This window comes from Narcine bancroftii, chromosome 5, assembly GCF_036971445.1.
Source record: "Narcine bancroftii isolate sNarBan1 chromosome 5, sNarBan1.hap1, whole genome shotgun sequence".
Taxonomy (NCBI): Eukaryota; Metazoa; Chordata; class Chondrichthyes; order Torpediniformes; family Narcinidae; genus Narcine; species Narcine bancroftii.
The window spans coordinates 193,248,853-193,276,538 of record NC_091473.1 but is presented as its reverse complement, the minus strand read 5'-3'; the positions used below and the strand labels follow the sequence as shown (position 1 = coordinate 193,276,538).

Below are 27,686 nucleotides of genomic sequence, written 5' to 3'. Positions count from 1 at the left end.
GGTTTCCTCCCACCCTCTCCACCTCCTCCCCCTCTCCCCTCTCCCCTGCCCCCTCCTTCCCCTCCCCCTCCCCTCTCCTCTCCCCTCCCTGTCCCCTCCCCTCTCCTCCTCCACCTCCTCCCCTCTCCCCTTCCCCCTCTTTCCTCCTCCAGCTCCTTCCCCTCCCCCTCCACCTCCCTCCCTCTCCCTTTCCCCTCCTCCTACCCCTCCACCTCCTTCCCTCCCCCTCCTCCTCCCCCTCACCCTTCCTCCACCACCTCCCCTACCCCCTCCTCCCCTTCTCCTCTCCTCCCCTCTCCCCTTCCCCCTCCACCTCCTCTTCCTTCCACCCCCTCCTCCCTCCCTCTGCCCCCCTTTATTCCCTCACTTGCAGTGCCTACTCCACCTCTGTTCTCTCGATTCACCTCAAACCTGCCCAACAAGTGCTTATCCCCACCCTAACCCCAGTCCCTCTGTCTACCACCCCCTCTGTCAGACCACCTGCGGCCCCTTCCCCCCCATCCTCATCTGATTCAGTGGATGGTCACTCCAACTTCCCCAAGCCACCCCCTCCCCGAACGTGCTCTCAAACTCCGTGCTTTGCCAGGAGCAAAAGGCGTTCCCTACTGACAATGAAATGTGACCGGAGTCTTCCTCCATAATGGCCCCATTGTGAGGCTGTATTAAAGCCCATTAACCACCCATACAAAGGTGTTCTTTGGCATGGGCTCTGGGAACATAAGGGAACCGCACCGTGATCTCAAACTGGCCCATGCAGTGCGAGGGGAAGGGTGGGGGGGGGTGGGGGACAGACACGAGGGGTGAAAAGGAAACCCTCCTTGCTCCGCTACAGGATGAGTCCAAGTGTGGGAAATAGATTATCAACTGTGCAGGTTAATAGGATAGAATCCTAGAACAATTACAGCACAGAAACAGGGCCCTTCAGCCCTTCTAGTCTGTGCTGAACCATTTTTTTCCCCTTGCTAGTCCCACTGACCTGCACTCAGTTCATGGAAGAGAAATCAAGGGTTACGAGGTAGGGAGGGTTTAGTTTTTTTTGGTAGGTCGGAACAACATCGAGGGCTGAAGGGCCTGTACTGTGCTGGTGTCCTCTGACACAACTCTCCCAGTCCGCCATGGGAGACTCACTGGTGCTGAGGGAAGGGTAACAGTTTCCTCTCTTCCTGCTGACACCCACCGTTTTCACCCCCTGACTCCGTGGTCTTTTCCCCCAACTCACCTGTCCCTCCCCTTCAACCCACCCGTCCCTCCCTGCGACACCCCCCCAACGCCCCATCCCTCCCCCCGACGCCCCATTCCTCCCCCCGACGCCCCGTCCCGACCCCCGTCTCTCCCCACTGACCTCCCTCTCTCCCTGTTGACCCCTGACCCCTCCCTTTCTCCTTGCTGACCCCTGACTGCTCCCTCTCTCCCCGCTGACCCCTGACCTCTCCCTCTCTCCCCGCTGACCCCTGACCCCTCCCTCTCTCCCCGCTGACCCCTGACCGCTCCCGCTGACCCCTGACCGCTCCCTCTCTCCTCACAGGTTTTGCTGGGCATCGGCGTTGGTTGGGTTCCAGATCCTCAGCCTCCTGCAGTGCTGCTCCGCACACAGAAAGGTTGGTGTCTGCCCGCGCGCATGGGTCCGGCCTGGGGGGATGGTGGGGAGGTCTGAGGGGATGGTGGGGGGGTGTATCACAGAGGGATCTCACACACCCGGCTTGGGGATACTGAGGTCGTGGGTCCGGAGGGTCTGGGGGACAAACAGAGCGCCCTCTCACTCCTGGCCATGGGGAGACGGGGGCTCTGGCATTTGGGGAGAGGGGGTTGGCTCAGCAGGAGCTCTCTGTGTTTCCAGGGACCAAAGAGACAACCCTCACTCCCGCGCTACCCCTCCCCCACGTTTCCCCCCTTTCCGTGCTCCCCCCACCCCACCCCCAAAACCCAGTAACTTCCACAACTTGACTGTCCCACCCACTGACAGAGGGATGGGGTGGAGGGTGGAGGAGAGGGTTGGGGAGTGGGAGGGTGGGCTCCACCAGCTATAAGGTACAGGAGGCCGATCAGCCCATCAAATGTGATATTCTCACAGTAATTCCCTCTCCCCCCTCTCACCTCCATCTCTCTTCCCTCCCCCCCTCATCAGGTCCCGCAACGGAAATCGAGGCAGGTGGAAGGGTCCCAGGAGCCAGGAGACGTTCCCGCCGGGGTCTGGAGTACTTGGGGGCCGTGGTCGGCCTGCTCCACCACCTGTGGAGTGGGGGTCACACGGCAGAGCCGCCGTTGCATGCGCCGAGACCCCGAGGTGCCCTGGTGGCCCCGCCCCTCGCCAGAGGTGCTGCCTCCGCCCCCCCAACCTCACCAGGATGGTGGATGGGGTCCGTACACTGGGCGCTCTGTCTCTGCCGTGATGCCCACATATCCACTCCACGTCGACAGTGAACAGTCAACCTATGGTCACCGGCAAACCATGCCACTCCACACACAGCAAGAACCCACGGTCAGCCGCCGAGAGGAAGAATCCAACCACCTCTCGGCCCCTCTGTACGGACCTGGTTACTCCACCAATTGGCCAGAAAGCCGTGCGTACAGGGGGCCAACCAATGAGGACTCGAGGTACGGGCACCTGGCCAATAGGGGTTCAGTGCCTCTATACCGGCAGCGTCAACCATCCAATCAGAACAGGCGACAGCACGCGGCAAGTCGGAACCCGGCCTCACCCTATTGGGGACAGGGACTGACCAATCGGGAATCCACATCGCTCTATGTCCCGGAAGGTTCATCCAATCAAGGAGTGGGATCAGGCTCCCGGCCTAGGCAGAGAAACGTCCCGTACTGGAGAGGCTCGACGGGAAACCGCAGGTCTTTGTGGCTGAGGCAGGAGCCCCGTGCAGAAAACAGGTCGATTCCTGGGTCTGCAAGGTAATCCGTGACAGACCATCCTGCACATCGGACAGTCCACGTAATCCCTCCTCTCCCATGGGCCCAACCACCCACCCCATCTCTGTAGCACCCCCCTCCGGTCCTCTGCACCCCTCCCTGTCTCTGTAACCCCCCTCTTGTTCCCTACACCCCTCCCTGCCTCTGTAATCCCCTCCGGTCCCCTATACCTCTCCCTGTCTCTGTAACTCTCATCCGGTCCCTTACACCTCTCCCTATCTCTGTAACCCACCTCACGTCCCCTACACCCCTCCCTGTCTCTGTAACCCCCTCTGGTCCCCTACACCCCTCCCTGACACTGTAACCCACTCCGGTCCCCTACTCTCCCTGATTCTGTAACCCCCCCTCCCCTCCCCTCCATCCCTCCCTGCCTCTGTAACCCCCTCCGGTCCCCTACACCCCTCCCTGCCTCTGTAACCCCTTACTAATTCTTAACGCTCTGCTGTAGGTTTCCTGACGTCTCAATTAGTTCCTCAGGTTTTGTTTAATCGCGCTAACGTTTTTGGTAGGTCGGAACAACATCATTTTTGTTTTCTGGATCTGTGGGCAGGTTGAGTGAACATCCCTTGAAGAGGATGGGTTGGATGGGGCGGAGTAGGTGGGGATTGTCGCGTGTAGGTGGGGTCTGGGGTTCTGGACGGCACTGGCAGTGAATGGCCGTCCTGATTCATGTAACTCTCCCTCTCCTTTTCTCCCCCCCTCTCCCAACCCTCTCTCCCCACCCATCCTTCTGCCTTCTTCCACGCCTCCCTCTACCACCTCCCCACACCCCACATCCCCATTCTCCCTGCACCCCCCTCTGCATTTCCTCCCTCTCCTCACCTCTTCCCACGACCTCCACGGTTTTCCCATTCTCCACCCCCCCGGCTGTCTCCCCACTTCCCTCACCCCACCTCTCCATTCTTCCTCTCCCTCGCCCTGTTCCCTCTCCCCCACCTCTTCTACCCTTCCTTCTCTCCCCTCCACACCTCCTCCATTCCTTCCTCATTATTCCCCACCTCCCTACCCCTTCCTCCACCAAACAATCCCCCATCCCCTTATTGTTCCCCCCACTCCTCCTGCCCTCACCCCGTCTCTGTTCCACCCTCTTCACCCACCTCGTTCCCCTCAACTCCTTCCCCACTCCCTTTTTCCCTCAACTCCTTCCTGTTCCCCCTCTCATTCCTCAATCCCACACCCCTGTTCCCCCCACCCATCCTTGATCCCCTACCCTTCCCCATTCCCCACTTCCTCTACCCTGATCCCCGTTCCTCCACCCGATTTCCCCCACCCCTCCCTGTTTCCACTTCCTCCCCATTCCCCACCCCCCACCCCATGTCCCCATTTCCCTACCATCTCCCCATCCCCCTCTCCATTTCCCCACCCCCCCTCCCCATTTCCCCACCCCATTTCCCCTACCCCCATCCCTATTCCTCCACTGTTTCCTCTGCTCTTCCACAGGTCCCTCAGCCGGAGTGGCATCCGCCCGGGCCAGTATGGATACGGCAAAGTTCCTGCTAACTTTCGGCCCGCTTCCAGCCCTCGGGAATCCCTGCGAGACTGGCGAGATGACAGCAGTGGCCCCCGACTGCCCAAGACCCGGCCTCGTGCCGAGGAGAGGCGACGAGCAAGGAGGGAGGCTGGAGCAGGGGGCCGTGGGGAGGCCCAGGACTTGGATCTGCAGTCGGTGGGCGGCCAGGCCTCCGACGATTCTCTAGACTGGCTAAACCAGACATCATGGTCACGGCAGGCAGACTCACTCACGGACACTCTTTCCTCTCCTGAGGTCCCTGCCAGGATCGGACCCTCCCCTGAGGGGCCTCGGCGACGGGCAAGTTGGCAGGTGTCCCACCTGGGGCCTGGCTGGAGGAGGCAGAGCCGCAGGCCGTGGAGCAGGGGACGAGGTTGGCGGGAGAAGAGTCCCAGGGTGGAACCGGCCTACCTAGCCACGACGCAGCCTGCAAACGGGAGCCACGCCCACAGCGGTGGATCACAGCACCGTCCCAGACCACTAGGGCGCCATAAGGGCTCAGAGGACCCAGGGAACCGCAGGTCTCGACGGCAGGACTACAGAGCAACAGGGCAGCCCAGGCCGGACTGGGATTCCTCCCCAACACCTCCAGCCACCTGCGCAGGAGTGGAGACTCAATACAAAGTGTGCACCTTGCAGGTGAGCTCCCTTCTCTTTGTGTGAATGGGGCTGCGTATCGTTAACGCAGCACGCCGTCACTGTGTAAAAAAAAATATACATGACCAAGGAAGGTAGATGTGGAGTTACGTGGGAGGCTTCTTAATAACTTAGAGATGAAAGATTCAAATAATAAGAGACTTTACTTACTGATGACTTCCACCATCCCAGGGAACTGCTCATACACACACTCATGTACATACGCCCCACAGAGGTGCACTTCAGTTACTAGAGTGAGACTTGTGTATTCTTGCATGGTTACAAAATAGTTCACATTATCCTGACTTATATAACATCCCTCCTTCTGAAGATAAAGAAAAATTTAGTGTTTTATTACTTTCTTTCCAGTGCAACCTAAGTATCTGAACTTGTACACTAGTTTATTTACACAACTATTTTTAAATAGTTCTTAGTGATATCGTAGTATGTTGCTTCACCATCGTGTGGATTTGGCTGTGACCGTTGGGCTCTGTGTTGCTGGTCCATGTGGAGGTGATGTCGCTTGTTGTGCTTCACCTCACCATTGCTGTGTTGATGTTTTGGTCTTAGTGGTTGTGGTCTCTTCACTTGAGATTGATGTTGCAGGATTTGCTGGTATTAAAGCTTCCTTCTTCATCACGTCTTGTGTCGGCCAGGTGTGAGTTCTGTTCCTCCTTAGCCGGTTGCCAGAGTCTGTCTTGACAATGTACGATCAGCTTCTCTGATAACCTTTGCTGGGGTCCATGTTTTCGAACGTCGGCTCCACGCGCATATTCTGGCAGTGTTTATGCTGGCGTCCTCCTTCTGGAGCGCCAGCCAGTCTTCTGGTTTCCTCCTGTACTTTGCTTGGCAGAGTTGTTTTTATAACTCCTGGCATTTACAAGTTCTGCCGGGGACTTAATTGCCAGCCCTGTTCTGGTAGCAGAGGACAGACTACTCGCCCAAATGTTCTTGCCTATGGCAGCTGAAGTTCTGCAGGAACCAGGTTCCTCTTTTCCACTCACTCAAGAACACCCCCTTCTCATTGTAGTGCACCTCTGTGGGGCATATGTATATGTACATGAGTGTCTGTGAGCAGTTACCTGGAATGGTGGAAGGCAGCAGTAAGTAAAGTCTCTTCTGTTATTTGAATCTTGCCTCTCTAAGTTATTTAAGAAGCCTCCGGGCAATCGAGGGTTCTCTCTTTTCTTCTTCATACAGATAGGTTCACTTTTAGCCATTTCTACAGTGATAGTTCAGAATTATTCAAGGAGGAGATGCATCCTGTTGCCTCTTCAGGTGCCAACGTGGTCCCATAGCAGCGTGCACCAGGATTACATGCATCTGTTGCCACGTTTACTGAAGGGATTCCTCCTCATTTCCACTTTTTTTTTTGTTGTGTGTTTCTGTACTTTTGGGGATATTTGACACATGGCCACCATATTTTTGATGTCTGTATTTACCAGTCCAGGACACGGCTGACTTCGCTTTGAGTTTGCCTTTCTCCGTTCCTGTGCGGCCTCCATGTATTTTCTGCAGAATCTCTTCCTGCATCGGTTCAGGTAGAATCAGTCTTGATCCAGCCCATTCTCCCACGATAGGTCATCCCTGATCGACCAATATTGACGCATTGAAGGCTGTATCTGGCCATTACTTGTTGAGAAAGCATTTGCAACTCATCGCCCTTACTGGTTTCCTCTCGGATCTGACTTAGTTTATTACTGGTCATACTGATGAGATGATGCACCTTGATCCCCACATCTTCCATTTCATATTTTTCATTCGGGGGTGGGGGCGGAGGGTGGGGGAAGTCGTGATAAGGTATAATGTGGTGCATGTGGATTGAGCAAAGCGTTTGAAAGGTTCTCCATGGTAGATTCATTCAGAAAGTCCTGAAAAGATCCGTGGAATCTTGGCCGTGTGGATTCAGAATTGGCTTGCCTGCAGAAAGCAGAGGGTAAACATAGATGGGATGTTTTCAGTCTGGAGATCAGTGACTAGTGTAATTTTTTTAATATAAATGACCTGAACGAAGAAGTTGAAGGATGGGGCAGTATGTTTGTGGATGATACGAAGGTTGGAGGTGTGTTGAAGGCTGTCGGAGGTTACAACAGGATGGAGAGTTGGGCATAAAAAAGTAGCAGATGGAGTTCACTCTGGATATGTGTGAAGTGATGCGTTTTGAGAGAGAGAGGGAGGGTGAGAGGGAGGGTGGGAGGGAAGGAAAGGGAGAAAGATGGAGGGGGGAGAGTGAATGAGAGGGGGAGTAGGAGAGGGAGAGAGGGGAAAGGAGAGGGAGAGGGGGTGGAGGGAGGCAGAGGGGAAGAGAGAGAAAGGGAGGGTTGGAGAAAGAAGGAGGAGGAAGGAGAAGGGAAGAGTGAGAAAGGGAGGGAGGGGAGAGAGGGTGGGGGAGAGAGAGGGGAAAGGTGAGAGGGGGGAGGGAGTGAGAGAAGGAGGGAGAGGGCAAGAGAGGGGAGGAAGAGAGTGGGAACGGGATTGGGAATGGCATTCCTGCACACAACACGATGGGTCTGTCCAGAACACTCCTGTCTGTGTTTATCCCACACAATAACAACTTGGCTGTTACACTAACACTGCGCTGTCTACTGTAATCATTGCTTGTTCCTTGACACTCATGTCTGTGTGTGGTTCAGTCCCCCCCATTCAGTGGCCTTCCCTTCTGTGTGTGAGCAGCTCTGCTGACGTGCCCAAGCTCTGAATGTGGAGTTTGCTCCCACTGCTGGCCGACAATGATCTCCTGTTTACTTTGGCCATCAAAACGACCCTGTTGTCTCCGGCACCCGAGACCCTCGCTGTATTGTGCAGGGAGCCCCGCACTGGGGGAGGGGCGGCGAGGAATTTATTGTCACGAACACATCACGAGATCTGTTGTGGTCCTGTGGGTCATTGTCAGTTCAGGAACCTGATGGCGGGGGTGGGGGTGGGGAGGAGCAGTCCTTATGCCACTGGGTGCTTGTGTTCAGGCATCTGGATGGTAGCAGAGTGAAGAGGGCATTGGCCTGGGTGGTGGGGGCCCTTGAGGATAGAGGCTGCTTTCTGAAGACACCGCGTCTTGTAGGCATCCTCATTGGGGTGAAGGCTGGTGCCCGTGATGGCGCTCAGTGTGCCGATTAAACCAGTGGAAAAAGGGACAGCAGAGAGTCACCCATTTCCAGAGGCAGGTAGAACACTCCGATCCGCCCTGGGAATGAGTTGAGTTCAGTGGAAAAGCAGACAGTGTCCCAGTTAAAGGTGTCGCAGTGGAAACAGCTTCCTATCCAAGGACATTGCCAGTGGAAAAAGGGGCTACTGCCTGGTGCGGAGGCGCCAACTCTCAGGACAAGAATAAACTCCAGAGGGTTGTTAACTTGGCCTGCAGGCACCAGACCTCACTCCATCGAGGGCATCGACAAAAAAGGAGCCTCTATCCTCAAAGACCCCCACCACCCAGGCTATGCCCTCTTCACTCTGCTACCATCGGGGTAAAAAGGTCCAGGAGCCTGAAGACAAGTACGAGGACAACTTTTCCCCGAGGCCAGCAAATTCCTGGATGATCAATCAACCATAGACATGGCCTCACTTTTCGTGCACGATTATTTTAAATTTTTTTAAAGCATTGCTGTTGATCTATCTCCCTCCTGTACGCTTCCTCATTGGTGCCTGTGGAGTCATCGGTAAATTTGTAGATGGCATTTGAATCGTGCCTGGCCCCACAGTCATGGGAGTGGAGTGAGTGGAGTGGTGGGCTAGGCACGTGCCTGTGTTGATCGTCAGCGAGGGGGAGATACTGACCCCTGCTGGTCATGACAAGCTTCGGCAGCAGCCAGGATGTCCCGATCCCGAGCTTCACTCCCTGCTCTGCCTGGGTTTTCAAGATTCAAGATTCCTTTTGCTCTCGTGCAATAAAACAGGTGTAATAACATGGAAATGGCTTAAGTCGGCTGTCAGGCAGACAGATCGGCCAAGAACTTGCCTGGTGCCTCTTACAGTCGGAAAGAGAAGCAAATTAGAGTCCCCCCAGAGTCACCGAGTGTCCGCGGATTCACCTCCCGCAGCCACACAGAGATGAGTCCAAACTTGCACTCCAGATCTGAACCTCTGGCTCGATCGGGAAGTCTCCAGCGCCCTTGGCCTCCTCTTACATCTCGGTTCTAATACCTGGTTCCCCTTCAACTAGTCTCCAGCAGCCCGCAGCCCACAGCCTGCGCGGGTTCCTAGCCTCGGGTCACCAACATCCCTCCACTTGTGTGTTCCTCCCTCCCCCCTCTCCACTTCCCCCTCCGCCCACCCCCTCCTCCACCCCACATCCCCCCTCCCCACTTTCATCCCCCTCCTCCTCACTCTCCCCCATTCATCTCCCCCTCCCTCTCCACCCATCTCTCCCTCTCCTCCCCCCGTGCCCCCTTCTCGTAATACTAGTAATGCAGCCACCTCTACCCCGTGACCAGCTGCTGACCCATTCCCTGCCATGTTCCTGCAGGCCTGTCCATCGGGTATGTCCGACCCACGGAGGGAACAGTGTGCCGGCTTCAACCACCTCCAGTTCATGGGGCGATACTACAAGTGGGAACCGTTCACTGAAGGTGAGAGGGCAGCTGGTGGTGGGGGTGGGGGGGGTTAAAAGTGGGGTGGTGTGTACCTTCACTGAACATTCAGGAGAACCTCCACACAGTGAGTAGTGGGAGTGTGGAACAAGTTGCCGGCTGAAGTGGTGAATGCGGGCTCAGTGTTCACATTGAAGAAGAATTGGGCAGGTATGTGGATGGGAGGGGTACGGAGGGCTATGGGCAGGGTGCATGTCAGTGGGACGAGGCAGAATAATAGTTCAGCTCAGAGCAGAAGGGCCGAAGGGTCTGCTTCTGTGCTTTAATGGTTACCATTACTACTTTTGGGTGGAAAATGTGCTCTAACACTGAGCTTCTCGCTGCCACCCCACCCCCCACCCTTGCCTCACTCCTTTCTCTACTCCCTTCTCACCACCCCTCTCTCCTGTGCCACCCTCCCCTCTCTCTCCCTCCACTCTCTCTCCCTCCCCTCTCTCTCCCTCCCCTCTCTCTCCCTCCCCTCTCTCTCCCTCCCCTCTCTCTCCCTCCCCTCTCTCTCCCTCCCCTCTCTCTCCCTCCCCTCTCTCTCCCTCCCCTTCTCCCTCCCCCTTCTCCCTCCTCCCTTTCTCCCTCCCCTTCCTCCCCCTTTCTCCCTCCCCCTTTCTCCCACCCCCCCTTTCTCCCACCCCCTTTCTCCTTCCCACCTTCTCCCCCCTTCTCCTTCCCCCCTTCTCCGTCACCTCCCCCCTTTCTCCCTCCCCTTCCTCCTTCCCCCTCTTCCTCCCCCTCCTTCTCCTCTACAACCTCACTCCACACTTTTTGCTCCTCCCCTGCCCCCTCCACCCATCCCACCCTTACCCTTGCCCTCTCGCTGACCCTTGCACTGTGTAAGGCCACTCTGGCCTTCCCCCCGCTCCGAGCCTCAGCCTTTTGACAGCCAGGAGTTGAATGAATGGGACCAATTGTTCCCCTCTAGCCTTTGGCTGAAGGGAGATGTTTTTTTTTCTGAAGAGAAATATTAAGGCCATGTGTTTTCAGCTTCTCCAAGTGGGTGGGGAGGTTTCTGTGAAGCAGGCATGGCTGGGAGCAGGAGATCCTGAATTCAGAGAGACCTCTGTTCCCAATGAAAGAACGTTTGGAAAAGTACAAATGGGAGGCTCGGGATAAGGAGGGGTTCCAACAAATGCGCCTTTCAGAAGTATTTCGATTTCGAATTAACTTTATACAGTGACACTACCTCCCCCCGTCTTTGTAACCCACTCTTGTCCTCTACACCCCTCCATATATCTGTACCCGCTCCCAGTCCCCTACACCCCTCCCTGTCTCGGTAATTCCTTCTGGTCCCCAACACTCCTCTGTGTTTCTGTAACCCCCTCCGGTACTCGACACCCCTCCCAGTCACTCTAACGACCTACGGTCCCCGACACCCCTCCCTGTCCCTGTAACCCACTCTGGTCCCCTAAAACTTCCCTGTCTCTATCACCCTCTCCGGTCCCCTATACCCCTCCCTGTCCCTGTAATCCCCTCCAATGACCTACACCCCTCCCTGTCTTGGTAACCCCCCTCTGGTCCCCTACATCCTTCCATGTCTCTGTAATGCACTCCGGTCCCATACACCCCTCCTTGTTTCAATTACCCCCTACGGTCCCCTACACCCCTCCACGTCTCTGTGACCCCATACGGTCTCCGACTCCCCTCCCTTTCTCTGTAAACCTCTCTGGTCCCTTACAGCCCTCTTTGTCTCTGCAACCCGTTCCGGCCCCCTACACCCCTTTCTGTCTCCGTACCTCCCACTGGTCCCAAACACACGTCGTCTCTGTAACCCTAGTCTGATCTACTACTCACCTCCTTGTCTCTGTAAACCCCTCCGGTCCCCAATACCCCTCACTGTCTCTGTAACACACAACGGTCCCCGAAACCCCTACCTGCATCTGTAATCCCCTCTGGTCCCCTACAACCCTCCCTGTCTCTCTCAACCATTCCAGTCCCCAACATCCCTCCCTGTCTCTCTAACCACCTCCGGTCCCCAGAACCCCTCCCTCTCTCTGTAACCCCCTCCGATCTCCTACACTCCTCTCTGTCTCTCTAAATCCTCTGGTCTCTCACAGCCTTCCCTTTCTCTGTAACCCCCTCCGATCCCTTACACCGCTCACTGTTACTCTAATGCCCTCCATTCCCCAACACTCCTTCCTGTCCCTTTAACCCCTCTCTGGTCCCCTACACACCTCCCTGGATCTGTAACCCCCTCTGGTCCCCTACACCCTTCCCTGTCTCTGTAACCCCCTCTGGTCCCCTACACCCTTTCCTGTCTCTGTAACCCCCTCTGGTCCCCTTCACCGCATCCCTTTCTCTGTAACCCCCTCCGGTCCCCGACACCCCTCCATATCCCTGTCAGGCCTCCAGTCCCCTACAGCCCTCCCTGCCTCTGTAACCACCTCCGGTCCCCTACTCCCCTCCCTGTCTCTGTAACCCTGTCCGGTTCCCTACACGCTTCCCTGTCGCTGTCACTCACTCCGGTCCTCTACATCCTTCTCTGTCCTGTAACACCTGCCGATCCTCTACACCCCTCCCTGTATCTGTAAACCCTCCGGTCTCTGACACCCCTCCCTGTCTCTGTCACCCCCTCTGGTCCCCTACAATCCTCCCTGTCACCCCTTCTGGTCCCCTACACCCTACCCCGTCTCTGTAACCCCTGTGGTCCCCGGAACCCCTCCTGATTGGGTAACTCCCTCTGGTTTCCTCCACCCCTCCCTGTTCCAGTCACCCCCTGTGGTCCCCGACACCCTCCCTGTCTCTGTCACTGCCTCTCGTCCCCTAAACCCCTCCCTGTCTCTGTTACCCCATGTGGTTCCCGGAACCCCTCCCCTCTCTCTGTAACCCCCTCCGATCCCTTACACGCCTCACTGTCACTCTAACCCCCTCCATTCCCCAACACTCCTTCCTGTCCCTTTAACCCTCTCTGGTCCCCTACACGCCTCCCTGTCTCTGCAACCCCCTCCTGCCCCCAACACCCTTCCCTGTCTCTGTAACACCCCTGCAGTCCCCAGAACCCCTCCCTCTCTCTGTAACCCCCTCCGATCCCTTACACCCCTCACTGTCACTCTAACCCCCTCCATTCCCAACATTCTTTCCTGTCCCTTTAACCCTCTCTGCTACCCTACACGCCTCCGTGTCTCTGCAACCCCCTCCTGTCCCCAACACCCTTCCCTGTCTCTGTAATCCCCACCGATCCCAGACGCCCCTCCATATTTCTGTAACCCACACCGGTCTCCTACAGTCCCTCTATCTCCCTAAATCCCTCCGGGCTCCAACAGCCTTGCTTTCTCTGTAACCCCCTCTGGTCCCCTACACCCTTCCATATCCCTGTCAACCCTCCAGTCCCCTATACCCCCTCCCTGTCTCTGTAACCTCCTCCGGTCCCCTACACCCCTCCCTGTCTCTGTAACCCTGTCCGGTTCCCTGCACGCCTCCCTGTCGCTGTAACCGTCTCCAGTCCCCTACACACGTACCTGTCTCTGTAACCACCTTCGGTCCCCGGAACCCTACCTGTGCCTCACTCCGGTCCCGTACATCTTTCCCTGTCCATGTAACATCTCCCGATCCTCTACACAACTCCCTGTCTCTGTAACCCCCTCCGATCCCCAACACCCTTCCCATTCTCTGTCACCCCCTCTGGTCCCCTACAATCCTCCCTGTCACCCCTTCTGGTCCCCTACACCCCACCCCGTCTCTGTAACCCCCTGTGGTCCCCGGAAAGCCCTCCCTGATTGGGTAACTCCCTCTGGTTTCCTCCTACACCCTACACCCCTTCCCTGTCTCTGTACCCACTCTGGTCCTCTACATCCCTCCCTGTCTCTGAAACACCCTGTGGTCCCCAACACCCCTCCCTGATTCAGTAACTCCCTCCATTTCCTCCACCCCTACCTGTTCCTGTCACCCCCTCTGGTCCCCAACAACCTCCCTGTCTCTGTCACTCATTCTCATCCCCTAATCCCTCCTGTCTCTGTTACCCCCTCTGGTCCCCTACACCCCTCCCTCTCTCTGTAACCCCCTCTGATCTCTTACACCCCTCACTGTCACTCTAACCCCCTCCTTTCCCCAACATTCCTTCCTGTCCCTTTAACCTCTCTGGTCCCTCACACACATCCCTGCCTCTGCAACCCCATCCTGTCTCCAACACCCTTCCTGACTTGTAACCCCCTCCGGTTCCCTACACCCCTCCCTGTCTCTGTAATCCCTCCGATCCCGGATGCCCCTCCATGTTTCTGTTACCCACTTCGGTCTCCTACAGTCCTCTCTATCTCCCTAAACCCATCCGGTCTCCTACAGTCCTCTCTATCTCCCTAAACCCCTCCCGTCTCATACAGCCCTCCCTTTCTCGGTAACACCCTCTGGTCCCCTACACCCCTCCATATCCCTGTTCGGCCTCCAGTCCCCTACAGCCCTCCCTGTCTCTGTAACCGCCTCCAGTCCCCATCACCCGTCCCTGTCATTGTTACTCCCTCTGGTCCACTACACCCCTCCCGGTCTCTGTAATCCCCTCCTGTCTCCTCCACCCCTCCCTGTCTCTGTAACCCTCTCCAGTCCCCTATACCCCTCCCTGTCCCTGTTTGGCCTCCAGTCCCCGATAGCCCTCCCTGTCCCTCCCTCTCGTCCCCTACTCACCAACCTGTCTCTGTTATCCCCTCTGGTCCTGCACACCCTACCCTGTCTCTATAACCCCCTCCGGTCCCCTACACCCCTCCCTGTCTCTGTAACATCCTCCGGTCCCCCACACCCCTCCACGTCTCTATAACCCCCTCCGGTCTCCGACACTCCTCTACGTCTCAGTAATCCCCTCCAGTCCCCTACACCCCTCCCTGTCTCTGTAACCCTCTCCAGTTCCCTACATTCCTCCACGTCTCTGTAATCCCCTCTAGTCACCTACATCCCTCCCTGTTCCTCTTGTCACCCCTTCTGGTCCCCTACACCGTTCCCTGTCTCTGTAACCCCCTGCATTACCCGGAACCCCTCCCTGTCTCTGTAACCCTCTCCGGTCACGATACCCACCCTGTCTCTGTCACCCCCTCCGGTCCCCTACACCCCTCCCTGTCCCTCCTGTCACCCCTTTTGGTCTCCTACACCCCTCCCTGTCTCTTTAACCCTCAACGGTCCCCTATACCCCTCCCTGCCTTTGTAACCCCATCCGTTCCCCTACACTCATTCTTGTCTCTGTAATCCCCTCCGGACCCTGACCCCCTCAATGGCTGTGTAACCCCATCTGGTCCCCTCCACCCCTCCCTGTTCCTGTCACCACCTCTAGTTCCCGGCACCCCTCCCTGTCCCTCCTGTCACCCCTTCTGGTCCCCAACACCCCTCCCTCTCTGTTACTCCCTCTAGTCCCCTACACCCCTCCCTGTCTCTGTAACCCCCTCCTGTCCCCTACACCACTCCCTGTCTCTCTAACGCTCTCCGGTCCCCTATACCCCTCCCTGTCTCTGTAACCCCATCCGTTCCCCTTCACCTATTCTTGTCTCTGTAACCCCCTCCAGTCCACGACTCACTCACTGGCTCTGTAACCCCCTCCGGTCCGCTATACGCCTCTCTGTCCCTGTAAGCCCTCCGGTCCCCTACAGCCCTCCCTCTCTCTGTAACCCCCTCCGGTCCCCAACACCTTTCCCTGTCTCTGTAACCCCCTCCGGTCCCTTCCATCCCTCCCTGTCTCTGTGACATCCTCTGTTCTCCCACACCCCTCCACATCTCTATAACCCCTCCGGTCTCCTACACTCCTCTACGTCTCAGTAATCCCCTCCAGTCCCCTACACCCCTCCCTGTCTCTGTAACCCTCTCCAGTTCCCTACATTCCTCCACGTCTCTGTAATCCCCTCTAGTCACCTACATCCCTCCCTGTTCCTCTTGTCACCCCTTCTGGTCCCCTACACCCTTCCCTGTCTCTGTAACCCCCTCTGGTCCCCTTTACCCCTCCCTGTTTCTGTAACCCCCTCTGGTCCCCTACACCCCTCCCTGGATCTGTAACCCCCTCTGGTCCCCTACACCCCTCCCTGTCTCTGTAACCCCCTGCGATCCCAGACGCCCCTCCATGTTTCTTCGGCAACCCACTCCGGTCTCCTACAGTCCTCCTTATCTCTCTAAACCCCTCCGGTCCCCAACATCCCTCCCTGTCTCTGTCACCCCCTCCGGTCACCTACACCCCTCCCTGTTCCTCTTCTCACCCCTTCTGGTACCCTACACCCCTCCCTGTCTCTGTTAATCCCTCTGGTCACCTACACCCCTCCCTGTCGCTGTAACCCTGTCCGGTTCCCTACACACCTCCCTGTCTCTGTAACCCTCTCCAATCCCCTACACACCTCCCTGGATCTGTAACCCCCTCTGGTCCCCTACACCCTTCCCTGTCTCTGTAACCCCCTCTGGTCCCCTTCACCGCATCCCTGGCTCTGTAACCCCCTCTGGTCCCCTACACCCCTCCCTGTCTCTGTAACCCCCTCCGGACCCTAACACCCACTCCGGTCACCTACACCCCTCCCTGTTCCTCTTGTCACCCCTTCTGGCTCCCTCTCTCTGTAACCCCCTGCATTCCCCAGAACCCCTCCCTGCTTCAGTAACCCCCTCCAGTTCCCTCCTCCCCTCCCTGTCCCTGTCACCCCCTCTCGTCTCCTACACATCTCCCTCTCTTTGTAACCCCCTCTTGTCCCCTCTTGCTCCTCCTTAATTCCTCTGTCCCTGTATCTTTTCTCTCCCCTCTCAGGGCATTTCTTTGTCTCTCTTTCTCTTCCCCCCCCCGTCTCTGTCCTCCTCCCATGTCTGTCACACCCACCCAACCCCCCCCCCCCCCCGCTGCAATGACCCCTTATATAATGCTTTAATCCAATTAATATATTTCTCTGGTAAACTGAATTTTTGTAGTACTTTAAATAAATAATTCCATTCTACTCTGTCAAAGGCCTTCTCTGCGTCTAAGGCCACCGCTACTGTTGGAGCTTTATTTCCTTCTACTGCATGAATTAAGTTAATAAATTTACAAATATTGTCTGTTGTTTGTCTTTTTTTAATAAATCCAGTTTGGTCTAGATTTACTATTTTTGGTACATATTCGGCTAATCTGTTTGCTAATAGTTTCGCTATTATCTTATAATCTGTGTTAAGTAAAGATATTGGTCTATATGACGCTGGTGCGAGTGGATCTTTCCCTGTCTTTGGTATAACTGTAATTATTGCTGTTTTGCATGAATCTGGTAAGCTTTGTGTTTTATCAATCTGGTTGATTACTTCCAGCAGGGGAGGAATTAATAAATCTTTAAATGTTTTATAGAATTCTATTGGGAATCCATCCTCTCCTGGTGTTTTATTATTCGCTAGTTTTTTTATTATCTCCTGTATTTCTTCTATTTCAAATGGTTCTGTTAATTTATTTTGTTCCTCTGTTTGTAATTTTGGTAGTTCAATTTTAGATAAAAATTCATCTATTTTGTCTTCTTTCCCTTCGTTTTCAGTTTGATATAATTGTTCGTAGAATTCTCTGAAGTTTTCATTAATCTCCGTTGGATTATATGTGATTTGTTTGTCTTTTTTCCTTGATGCCAATACCATTCTCTCAGTTTGTTCTGTCTTAAGCTGCCATGCTAGAATTTTGTGCGTTTTTTCTCCTAGTTCATAATATTTCTGTTTTGTCTTCATTATGTTCTTCTCCACCTTATATGTTTGTAGTGTTTCATATTTTATTTTTTTATCTGCCAATTCTCTTCTTTTAGTTGTATCTTCCTTCATTGCTAATTCTTTTTCTATATTTGTTATTTCCCTTTCCAACTGCCCTGTTTCCTGATTGTAGTCTTTCTTCATCTTAGTTACATAACTTATTATTTGCCCTCTGATGAACGCTTTCATTGTGTCTCATAGTATAAACTTATCTTTCACTGATTCTGTATTTATTTCAAAGTACATTTTAATTTGTCGTTCAATGAATTCTCTAAAATCCTGCCTTTTAAGTAGCATGGAGTTTAATCTCCATCTATACATTCTTGGTGGGATGTCCTCTAACTCTATTGTCAATAACAGGGGTGAGTGGTCCGATAATAGTCTAGCTTTATATTCCGTTTTACTAACTCTCTCTTGCATGTGAGCAGATAATAGGAATAGGTCTATTCTTGAGTATGTTTTATGTCTGCCCGAATAATATGAATATTCCTTTTCCTTTGGGTGTTGTTTCCTCCATATATCCAAAAGTTGCATTTCTTGCAGATTTAATTATAAATTTGGTTACTTTGTTCTTTCTATTAATTTTTTTTCCAGTTTTATCCATGTTTGAATCCAAATTAAGATTGAAATTCCCTCCTATTAGTATGTTCCCTTGAGTGTCTGCTATCTTCAAAAAGATATCTTGCATAAATTTTTGATCTTCTTCATTAGGTGAATATACATTGAGTAAATTCCAAAACTCCGAATATATCTGACATTTTATCATTACATATCTCCCTGCTGGATCTATTATTTCCTCCTCTATTTTGATTGGTACATTTTTACTGATTAATATAGCTACTCCTCTAGCTTTTGAATTATATGACGCTGCTGTTACATGTCCTACCCAATCTCTCTTTAATTTCTTGTGCTCCATTTCAGTTAAGTGTGTTTCTTGCACGAATGCTATATCAATTTTTTTCTTTTTTCAGTAAATTTAACAGTTTCTTCCTTTTGATTTGGTTATGTATTCCATTAATATTTAAAGTCATATAGTACAACATAGCCATTTCATACTTTATCTTTCCTTTCCGTTTTCTCATCATCACCTTTCCTTCTTATCCATTTCTGCTTTCTTTTTTTGAACACATTATAAGACAACATTTCTAAAACATAAAATATTTCCATTATTCTCCTTTCTAAAATTCCTTTAACCCCACTATCCCCTCCCCTTCCTGAGTTGCCCTTTATCCCTTGTCGGGCAACCACATCTCCCCTCTCCATTTGGATTTGCAAAATCACTCGCAAGCGTCAACTGATTTCGCAGTGACCGTAATTCTTCCCCACCCAGCACCCCCAGAAAAGATTTTAATCTTCATATATAACAAAGGTCATTCTCTTAATTCCCTCCTTACTTCCTTTCTTCCCTTACTTTCCCTTCTTGGTTCTTATCTATACTCTATTTTTTAAAAATATACATACACACATATACACACATACATATAGTTTGTGGTCATTTTTGTTCTCGTTACATGTCTTCATCTCTCTGTCTGTTTTGTAGTTGTTCTGCAAATTTTTGTGCATCCTCCGGATCCAAGAATAGTCTGTTTTGCTGCCCTGGAATAACTATTTAAGTACCGCTGGGTACTTTAGCATAAATTTATATCCTTTTTTCCATAGGATCGTTTTTGCTGTATTAAACTCCTTCCTCTTCTTCAGGAGTTCAAAACTTATATCTGGATAGAAAAAAAATTTTTGATCTTTGTATTCCAGTGGATTTTTGTCTTCTCTTATTTTCCTCATTGCTTTCTCCAATATATTTTCTCTTGTTGTATTTCTTAGGAATTTTACTAGAATGGATCTTGGTTTTTGTTGTGGTTGTGGTTTAGGGGCTAATGTTCTGTGTGCCCTTTCTATTTCCATTTCTTCCTGTAATTCTGGTCTTCCTAGGACCCTGGGGATCCATTCTTTTATAAATTCTCTCATATTCTTGCCTTCTTCATCTTCCTTAAGGCCCACTATCTTTATATTGTTTCTTCTATTATAATTTTCCATTATATCTATCTTCTGAGCTAACAGCTCTTGTGTCTCTTTAACTTTTTTATCAGATTCTTCTAATTTCTTTTTTAAGTCATCTACTTCCATTTCTACGGCCGTTTCTCGTTCTTCCACCTTGTCTACTCTTTTTCCTATATCTGACATGACCATCTCTAATCTATTCACTTTTTCTTCTGTACTTTTTACGCTTTTTATTTCACTGAATTCTTGTGACTGCCATTCTTTTACTGTTTCCATATATTCTTTTAAAAAAAAAATATCCATGTACTTGCCCTTTCCTTCATCTTCCATTTCTCTGTGTTCTTCCTCCGCTTCTTCTGGGTCCACTCCAGGATCTGTGTCCTTTACCTCTGTCTCTTCTGGTTTTATTGTTGGGTTGTTTGTTTTATTTTGTTGGGTATTTTTGGTCTTCTTATTTTTACTAGAAGTGTCTTGCTGCTGGTCTTCTTCCTCTGGGTTGGTCATCTGTTGTTTCTTTGATTTCTTTTTACTCTCTTCTTTCTTGCTCTCGTTATTTTCTGTGTTTTCCTCTTGCTGCTTTGTTGTGGTTGTCAATTTCAGCTGTGGAGATTGACTCCTCAGCTGGTCCCCCCTCCCATCAGTGTTATTTTTGTCGCATCTGCGCATGCGCAAGGAGTCGCGCTTGCGCGGTTGCGCACTTTTGTTTGGCTCTGTGAGCCATTTTTGTAGTCCCGAGCTCGGGGCTTCAACTGACCTTAGAGAGCGGGCTTCTCTCTCCACGGCGGGCCTTCTCGGACAGGTAAGGCCCTCACCTTCTTCTTCCAACATCTTTTCTTCTTCTCTTCTTCCAGTTGTTTTTGGCTTTTCTTTCTTCGCTGCCATCTTCTCCACACCTTTATTTTCAGTTTATTTTAGTTGTGTGTTTGTGGCTTTGTTTTTTCTCTGTTTTTTTTTAAACTTTTCCGGAGAGGGCTGGAGTTTCCCGACCGGCCACTACTCCATCACGTGCCTCCCCCCCCCCAGACTGTCCTTGATGCTGTTTTTGCCCCCCTCCTCACAGTGCGGAAGGAGCAGCAGTGTGAGCTGAACTGTCGCCCAGCCGGGTACCGTTTCTATGTACGACATGCAGACCATGTGTTGGACGGTACTCCCTGTGAGACAAACTCCAGCGATGTGTGTGTGGCTGGAAGTTGCCTGGTGAGTCAGACCACACTCTCAGAGATATGTTCACTCTCCCTTTTCCCCTCTCTGTCACCCCCTTTGGTCCCTTACACCCCTCCCTGTCTCTGTAACCTCCCCTCTGATCCCCTTCACCCCATCTCTGGAATGCCCTCCGATCTCCTGCACCTCTCCCTGTCTCTGCAATCCCCTGCATCCCTCCCTGTTTCTGTTGCCCCCTCAGATCCCCTACACCCCTCCATGTCTCTGTAACCACCTCCAATCCCCTACACGCCTCCCTGTCTCCGTAACCACCTCGGTCCTCTACACCCTGTCTCTGTAATCCCCTCCGATCCCCTACACCCCTCCCTGTCTCTGTTACCACCTCCGATCCCCTTCACCCCTCCCTGTCTCTGTAACCCCATCCGATCCCCTACACCCCTCGCTGTCTCTCTCATCCCTTCTGGTCCCCTACACCCCTCCCTGTCTCTATCACTCCCTCTGATCCCCTATACCCTGTCTCTGTAACCCCCTCCGGTCCCTTAAATCCCTCCCTGTCTCTGTAGCCTCCCCTTCCCCCCCGATCACCAACACTGTGAAGGTGCCTCTCCATTGCCCAATGCCCCGATTAACTGCTCCAACTCAGGCCTCGCGGCTTTTTCTGTTGTTGGATGTCATTCCTGCTGGTGCTGTGAGCCCCCTCCCCCCCACCACCTCACTGATTCTCTTCAATTTCCCTCCCCAGGCAGCGGGCTGCGATGGAACGTTGGGATCGGGTACGAAGGTGGACAAGTGTGGAGTGTGTGGCGGGGACAGTTCCTCCTGCAGGGTGGTTTTCGGGACTTTTGAGGACTCGCACGTCAGCGTGGGCTACCACAAGATCATCCAGATCCCAACGGGGGCGACGCACATTAACGTGACGGAGCTGGGCAGGAGCCGGAACTACCTGGGTGAGCTGATCGACCTGGGGGGCAGGGGGCCTTTGGAATTGGGTGTGGATGGTCTATGGCAGTGTTGACTCTCGCCCTCTCCTCCTGAACTGACCCCCCCCCCCCCCCCGAAACCCACCGCGCTTTTACCTGCATGTGGATCGACCTACTGGATAGTGCACAAAACAATCCTTTTAACTGCATTCAGATTTTTGGTTCTACCTGGTATCTGGAACTGGCAGCCTCAAAAATAAAATCATGGAAAATAAATAAGAACGTAAATGTTCAGACTCTGAAAGAATACGTGAACCTTTGGTGAAGATGGGAGCAAATATTCGGCCAGTGAAGGACCTTGGGCTTTTCTTGTAGCTGCTGTTTGAATAAAGTTGTGTGAAACAGCGATGGCGATGCCCAGGACGAAGAGCTGGTTGATGCCGCTCGCTGTTGGGGTGACTCCCTTAAAGTGTCTCCTTATCCCTGTTTAGTAAGCACTTAATAGCCTGAATATGCCTGGGACTATCTGATCTTGGCAGGTAAGCAGGCTCTGGCCTGGTCAGTACTTGGAGGGGAGACCACAGAGGGACACCAGTTGCTGCTGGTTTCTGTGAGGGGCACTGGACAAAGTGTCCAGTAGCATTACATGGAAGCTTTACCTTTAAGAGACAGAGGCAGGTTAATAACACTGGGCAACAAATTTTTTTCAAAAGATTTGCTTCCTGTAACCTCAAGCTGAACACAAAGATAATTGCCGTAACATGCAGGAAATTGGAGAAACGTTAAATTAACTTTCATTGAATTCAGCAGGTTTAATCGCATCACGACACTGACACATTGCGTTAATTCAATGGACCTAAAAATCTTTTGCCGCTGATTTTCGTTTGTACTTGGCATCTGATGCCCCTCCTGTCAGTGTCCAACAATAGTCGGTCGGCATTGATGGATTCCAGTTGCCCGGATACCGCTTTCACACGGTTGCAATGTCCTGGTGAAACCTTTCACCGTGTCTGTCACTGAACTTGGCCAGGGATCGCAGAAAATGAATTTTCATTGATTTGTTGCACTTTGTGATTTTATCTGCTTGAAGTAAATGGCAGGAAATCACAAAAATAGGTTACATCTAAATATTTAAGGGGATCAGCAGCCCAAAATCCATAAATAGACTCAAGGTGTTCGGGAAGCAAAATCTTCATTGTCAGTGTTTTCTCTGTTGGTATTCGACTTTCGGGCAGCTCTGTGGAGGGGGAGGAACCTGCAGATGCAGCAACGGTTAAATGTTTTCAAAGAATGTGACTGAAAATAAAGTGAAATGCTTTAAGGTGTACATATTCATGCAAATGAAGTTTGTTCAGTGTAAATACAGTGTCGTATTTCTGTCTTTTAAACTGTTTATTCTTAGTGCAATTGTATTAGTTAGGCATTTTAAGAGTAGATGTCAAGCAACTGGAAGATGCACTTATCTGGTACATACCGATCCTCATAGGTGCCAGCAACCTTGCGTTTCTTACCTTCTCCGGACGCTGTGATTTGACTGTACATTTGAACCAGGTGCAGTGCCTCTTGACCATCGGCAGGGGGAGCAGGCGATCTAGTTCCACTCACTGTTTCCTCTCTCCCTGCAGCCCTGAGGAGTCAATCGGGTCGATCGATAATCAATGGGAACTGGGCGATTGATCGTCCTGGGAAGTATGAGGCAGCTGGGACCGTGTTCATGTACAAGCGGCCGACTGAAAGCAACGGAGAGTCCTTCTATGCCGAGGGACCCACAACAGAGAGTCTGGATGTTTATGTGAGTGGACACTGTCTTCACCCATTCACCGACCTGTCACACTCTCCTGGGGTCAGACACAGAGTGAAGCTCCCTCCGCACCGTCCCATCACACACTCCCGGGGTCAGACCCAGAGTGAAGCTCCCTCCGCACCGTCCCGTCACACAGTCCCAGGGTCAGACACAGAGTGAAGCTCCCTCCACACCGTCCCATCACACAGTCCCAGGGTCAGACACAGAGTGAAGCTCCCCCTGCACCGTCCCATCACACACTCCCGGGGTCAGACCCAGAGTGAAGCTCCCTCCGCACCGTCCCGTCACACAGTCCCAGGGTCAGACACAGAGTGAAGCTCCCTCTGCACCGTCCCATCACACACTCCCGGGGTCAGACCCAGAGTGAAGCTCCCTCCGCACCGACCTGTCACACTCTCCCGGGGTCAGACACAGAGTGAAGCTCCCTCTGCACCGTCCCATCACACACTCCCAGGGTCAGACACAGAGTGAAGCTCCCTCCACACCGTCCCATCACACAGTCCCAGGGTCAGACACAGAGTGAAGCTCCCTCTGCACCGTCCCATCACACACTCCCGGGGTCAGACCCAGAGTGAAGCTCCATCCTCACCGTCCCATCACACACTCCCAGGGTCAGACACAGAGTGAAGCTCCCTCTGCACCATCCCATCACACACTCCCGGGGTCAGACACAGAGTGAAGCTCCCTCCACACCGTCCCATCACACAGTCCCAGGGTCAGACACAGAGTGAAGCTCCATCCTCACCGTCCCATCACACACTCCCGGGGTCAGACCCAGAGTGAAGCTCCATCCTCACCGTCCCATCACACACTCCCAGGGTCAGACACAGAGTGAAGCTCCCTCGACACCGTCCCATCACACAGTCCCAGGGTCAGACACAGAGTGAAGCTCCCTCTGCACCGTCCCATCACACACTCCCGGGGTCAGACCCAGAGTGAAGCTCCATCCTCACCGTCCCATCACACACTCCCAGGGTCAGACACAGAGTGAAGCTCCCTCTGCACCATCCCATCACACACTCCCGGGGTCAGACACAGAGTGAAGCTCCCTCCACACCGTCCCATCACACAGTCCCAGGGTCAGACACAGAGTGAAGCTCCCTCTGCACCGTCCCATCACACACTCCCGGGGTCAGACCCAGAGTGAAGCTCCATCCTCACCGTCCCATCACACACTCCCAGGGTCAGACACAGAGTGAAGCTCCCTCCACACCGTCCCATCACACAGTCCCAGGGTCAGACACAGAGTGAAGCTCCCTCTGCACCGTCCCATCACACACTCCCGGGGTCAGACCCAGAGTGAAGCTCCATCCTCACCGTCCCATCACACACTCCCGGGGTCAGACACAGAGTGAAGCTCCCTCGACACCGTCCCATCACACAGTCCCAGGGTCAGACACAGAGTGAAGCTCCCTCTGCACCGTCCCATCACACACTCCCGGGGTCAGACCCAGAGTGAAGCTCCATCCTCACCGTCCCATCACACACTCCCAGGGTCAGACCCAGAGTGAAGCTCCCTCTGCACCATCCCATCACACACTCCCGGGGTCAGACACAGAGTGAAGCTCCCTCTGCACCGTCCCATCACACAGTCCCAGGGTCAGACACAGAGTGAAGCTCCCTCTGCACCGTCCCATCACACACTCCCGGGGTCAGACCCAGAGTGAAGCTCCATCCTCACCGTCCCATCACACACTCCCAGGGTCAGACACAGAGTGAAGCTCCCTCTGCACCATCCCATCACACACTCCCGGGGTCAGACACAGAGTGAAGCTCCCTCCACACCGTCCCATCACACAGTCCCAGGGTCAGACACAGAGTGAAGCTCCATCCTCACCGTCCCATCACACACTCCCAGGGTCAGACACAGAGTGAAGCTCCCTCCACACCGTCCCATCACACAGTCCCAGGGTCAGACACAGAGTGAAGCTCCCTCTGCACCGTCCCATCACACACTCCCGGGGTCAGACCCAGAGTGAAGCTCCATCCTCACCGTCCCATCACACACTCCCAGGGTCAGACACAGAGTGAAGCTCCCTCTGCACCATCACATCACACACTCCCGGGGTCAGACACAGAGTGAAGCTCCCTCCACACCGTCCCATCACACAGTCCCAGGGTCAGACACAGAGTGAAGCTCCCTCTGCACCGTCCCATCACACACTCCCGGGGTCAGACCCAGAGTGAAGCTCCATCCTCACCGTCCCATCACACACTCCCAGGGTCAGACACAGAGTGAAGCTCCCTCTGCACCGTCCCATCACACACTCCCAGGGTCAGACACAGAGTGAAGCTCCCTCTGCACCGTCCCATCACACACTCCCGGGGTCAGACACAGAGTGAAGCTCCCTCTGCACCGTCCCATCACACTCTCCTGGGGTCAGACACAGAGTGAAGCTTCCTCTGCACCGTCCCATCACACAGTCCCAGGGTCAGACACAGAGTGAAGCTCCCTCTGCACCGTCCCATCACACACTCCCATGGTCAGACAGAGTGAAACTCCCTCCGCACCGTCACATCACACACTCCCAGGGTCAGACAGAGTGAATCTCCCTCTGCACTGTCTCATCACACACTCCCGGGGTCAGACTCAGAGTGAAGCTCCCTCCGCACCGTCCCATCACACACTCCCGGGGTCAGACTCAGAGTGAAGCTCCCTCTGCACCGTCTCATCACACACTCCCGGGGTCAGACCCAGAGTGAAGCTCCATCCTCACCGTCCCATCACACACTCCCAGGGTCAGACACAGAGTGAAGCTCCCTCCGCACCGTCCCATCACACACTCCCGGGGTCAGACTCAGAGTGAATCTCCCTCCGCACCGTCCCATCACACACTCCCGGGGTCAGACTCAGAGTGAAGCTCCCTCCGCACCGTCCCATCACACACTCCCGGGGTCAGACTCAGAGTGAAGCTCCCTCTGCACCGTCCCATCACACACTCCCGGGGTCAGACCCAGAGTGAAGCTCCATCCTCACCGTCCCATCACACACACCCGGGGTCAGACCCAGAGTGAAGCTCCATCCTCACCGTCCCATCACACACTCCCAGGGTCAGACACAGAGTGAAGCTCCCGCTGCACCGTCCCATCACACACTACCTGGGTCAGACACAGAGTGAAGCTCCCTCCGCACCGTCTCATCACACACTCCCAGGGTCAGACAGAGTGAAGCTCCCTCTGCACTGTCCCATCACACATTCCAGGGTTCAGACACGGAGTGAAGCTCCCTCCACACCGTCTCATCACACACTCCCAGGGTCAGACACAGAATGAAGCTCCCTCCCCACCGTCCCATCACACACTCCCGGGGTCAGACCCAGAGTGAAGCTCCCTCCGCACCGTCCCGTCACACAGTCCCAGGGTCAGACACAGAGTGAAGCTCCCTCTGCACCGTCCCATCACGTACTCCTGGGGTCAGACTCAGAGTGAAGCTCCATCCTCACCGTCCCATCACACACTCCCGGGGTCAGACCCAGAGTGAAGCTCCCTCCGCACCGTCCCATCACACACTCCCGGGGTCAGACTCAGAGTGAAGCTCCCTCCGCACCGTCCCATCACACACTCCCGGGGCCAGACTCAGAGTGAAGTTCCCTCCGCACCGTCCCATCACACACTCCCGGGGTCAGACTCAGAGTGAAGCTCCCTCTGCACCGTCCCATCACACACTCCCGGGATCAGACCCAGAGTGAAGCTCCATCCTCACCGTGCCATCACACAGTCCCAGTGTCAAACACAGAGTGAAGCTCCCTCTGCACCGTCCCATCACACACTCCCGGGGTCAGACCCAGAGTGAAGCTCCATCCTCACCGTCCCATCACACACTCCCAGGGTCAGACACAGAGTGAAGCTCCCTCTGCACCATCCCATCACACACTCCCGGGGTCAGACACAGAGTGAAGCTCCCTCCGCACCGTCCCATCACACACTCCCGGGCTCAGACCCAGAGTGAAGCTCCATCCTCACCGTCCCATCACACACTCCCAGGGTCAGACACAGAGTGAAGCTCCCTCCACACCGTGCCATCACACAGTCCCAGTGTCAGACACAGAGTGAAGCTCCCTCCACACCGTCCCATCACACAGTCCCAGGGTCAGACACAGAGTGAAGCTCCCTCTGCACCGTCCCATCACACACTCCCGGGGTCAGACCCAGAGTGAAGCTCCATCCTCACCGTCCCATCACACACTCCCAGGGTCAGACACAGAGTGAAGCTCCCTCCACACCGTGCCATCACACAGTCCCAGTGTCAGACAAAGAGTGAAGCTCCCTCTGCACCGTCCCATCACACACTCCCGGGGTCAGACCCAGAGTGAAGCTCCATCCTCACCGTCCCATCACACACTCCCAGGGTCAGACACAGAGTGAAGCTCCCTCTGCACCATCCCATCACACACTCCCGGGGTCAGACACAGAGTGAAGCTCCCTCTGCACCGTCCCATCACACACTCCCGGGGTCAGACCCAGAGTGAAGCTCCCTCTGCACCATCCCATCACACACTCCCGGGGTCAGACACAGAGTGAAG

General features: G+C 53.9%; 1 protein-coding gene across 2 annotated transcripts in view; it reads left to right on the top strand.

Annotated features, from left to right (window-relative positions):
• Positions 1 to 27,686, top strand: part of LOC138764488 (thrombospondin type-1 domain-containing protein 4-like) — a 75,133-nt gene that overhangs the window by 25,147 nt on the left and 22,300 nt on the right. For both annotated transcript variants that reach the window (XM_069940475.1, XM_069940476.1), the window contains 7 exons: positions 1,526 to 1,598; positions 2,126 to 2,901; positions 4,360 to 5,068; positions 9,525 to 9,627; positions 20,339 to 20,475; positions 21,182 to 21,386; positions 22,985 to 23,151. In XM_069940475.1, the coding sequence (XP_069796576.1) occupies positions 1,526 to 1,598; positions 2,126 to 2,901; positions 4,360 to 5,068; positions 9,525 to 9,627; positions 20,339 to 20,475; positions 21,182 to 21,386; positions 22,985 to 23,151 (2,170 nt within the window). The remainder of the gene's footprint in view (positions 1 to 1,525; positions 1,599 to 2,125; positions 2,902 to 4,359; positions 5,069 to 9,524; positions 9,628 to 20,338; positions 20,476 to 21,181; positions 21,387 to 22,984; positions 23,152 to 27,686) is intronic.